General features: G+C 51.4%; 1 protein-coding gene across 1 annotated transcript; it reads left to right on the top strand.

Moving 5' to 3' along the window:
* Positions 1 to 683: 683 nt before the first annotated feature.
* LOC145950332 (uncharacterized) lies at positions 684 to 1,769 on the top strand. The gene has a single exon (XM_083061421.1). It carries the CDS (start codon positions 684 to 686, stop codon positions 1,767 to 1,769), a length of 1,086 nt encoding a protein of 361 aa, XP_082917547.1.
* The last annotated feature ends 515 nt before the right edge of the window (positions 1,770 to 2,284 follow it).

Raw genomic sequence — 2,284 nt, 5'->3', positions numbered from 1 at the left:
TCTATGCAGGAACATTTTGGCACCCACCGTGGGGCCGATAACCAAAACGGTTCTCGACCCAGGAGCAAGATGGTAACAATAAGGAGTCAACAAGACAACGCAACAACTCACCTCGGGATGCCCCGAGATCCCCCGCGAATGAATCAGAACGAAGAAGGGGCGGAGGAGTCATACACAGCCCGATCGCCACCTCCCGATCCTTCTTCGACCATCGAGCAACTAAAAGCCGAGATGATGGAGCTCAAGAGGCTCCGAGAGAAGGACGCCCACGATTTCTCGGTCCTTAGGAAAGAAAATGCCGAGCTTCGAAGCGAAAATCGTTCCTAGCCCCCATCCTGTGGCACCCCGAACACTCAGTCGACGCGTGACCAAGGAGAGTCGTCGGGGTGGTACAAAGAGACGAAGGCCCCTTGGCCACCTGGCGAAGAGACAACAACTATGGATCAGCAACGAAAGCAAGGGAGGAAGCCATTCACCCCGGACATTGCCGGAGCTCGATTGCCCGACAATTGGAAGAATCTGGCCTTAGAAAAATACGATGGAACCGCCGATCCCGAAGAACACCTCGATGCATTTGTTACTCAAGTCGGGTTATACACCGGTGACGACTCGATCATGTGTAAAGTCTTCCCTACCTCTTTAAAGGGACCGACACTGATTTAGTTCACAAGACTCCCACCAGGATGGTGGACTCTTTCACAACCTTGTCCTCCCGGTTCGTAATACAATTCGCCACAAGCCGACCTCATCAGCTCACTTTGATGGCATTAGTCAATTCCCGCCAGGAAAAGAAGGAACCCCTAAGGACATTCATAAGGACATTCATGGAACGGTTCGGAAAAGTGACCCTCTCAATCCGAGACCTAGATCCAGCGGTGGCAATGCACCACCTTATCACGGCATTAAGGCTATGCCCTTTTGTAAACAGCCTGTGTAAAAAACTGCCTCGAGATCTGGACGACCTTCGGCAAAGGGCTACTAAGTATATGCAGATGGAAGAGTTGGTCGAGTTCAGAAATCAGAACCGGACCGACCTTCTTCCCGGAAAGAAAGAAGTCAAAAAGGAACATCATCCAAGACCTCGCCCTCGAGACGCGCCCGATCGAGATAGAACCAACAGGGGCCCCCGATATGCACAATATACGCCGCTCAACGCCAGTAGGACCAAGGTGTTGGAGCAGACATTGGCCACAGAAATCCTCGCGGTGCCCCTCCGCGCTATGACTCCACCCCACACGGACAAAATCAAGACATGCCAGTTTCACAGGAACCGGGGACACACCACGGAGGAATGCACAGCCCTCCTAGATCGCATTGAAGATCTCGTTAAGTCTGGTCATCTTCAAAACTTCACCCAACCATCGGGTAGGAAGAGATACGACAACTTCCATGATAAGAGGGAGTCCGGAAGAGGGAACCATGAAAATGCACCTTCAAGGCACAGATCTAGGGAACGAAGCAGGACCCCGGAGAGAAACGGTAGGCAGCAAGACTGGAATCAACCCAGGAGGGTCATAAACACAATAGCCGGAGGATTTGCAGGGGGTGGAAGCACATCTTCGGCACGAAAAAGACACCTAAGAGCAATCAGATCAGTTAACGCAGTAACACAGGCAGGAATGATCCATATGCCGCCAATTACCTTCACTGACAAAGACTTCAAAGGGGTCGACCCAGTGCAAGACGACCCCATGGTCATCAGTGTAGAGGTCAACAATTGTATTGTAAAGAAAATGCCAGTGAAAGAGTGGATACCCGGGGGACGATAGACCTATACACCTACTTTGGAGACGACCAACAAAGGCGAAGGATCAAAGTACGATATGTGGTAGTCAATGCTAACACCTCGTACAACATCCTGTTGGGCCGACCCTCCCTAAATAAGCTCCGAGCTATCGTCTCCACCCCTCACTTAGCTATGAAGTTCCCCTCAGAAGAAGGCATGGTCATCACGCTGCACGCTGACGGCCCGAGAATGTTACTTCGCTAACTTAAAGGTGCAGCCAACTCCAAAGCCGAGACGAGAAGTCAATGCCATTGGCGATGTCCACCACCAGAGTCCGGTCATAGACTTGGAGCTCGATCCACGAATTGAGGACGAGCACCGAGTTGAACCGGTCGAGACAACAATCCCCTTTCAACTCGGGACAAGAGAGGAACAGGTCACGTACTTAAGTTCTCAATTGTCAGAGGACGAAGCAAGAGAAATTAAGCAAATCCTTGTAAAGTACTCGGATCTATTTGCCGGGACGGCGGCCGACATGCCTGGAATCGACCCAAGCTT

This window comes from Cajanus cajan, chromosome 8 (genome assembly GCF_000230855.2).
Source record: "Cajanus cajan strain Asha chromosome 8, NIPB_CcT2T_4, whole genome shotgun sequence".
Taxonomy (NCBI): Eukaryota; Viridiplantae; Streptophyta; class Magnoliopsida; order Fabales; family Fabaceae; genus Cajanus; species Cajanus cajan.
This window is presented reverse-complemented; position numbering and strand designations above follow the sequence as displayed.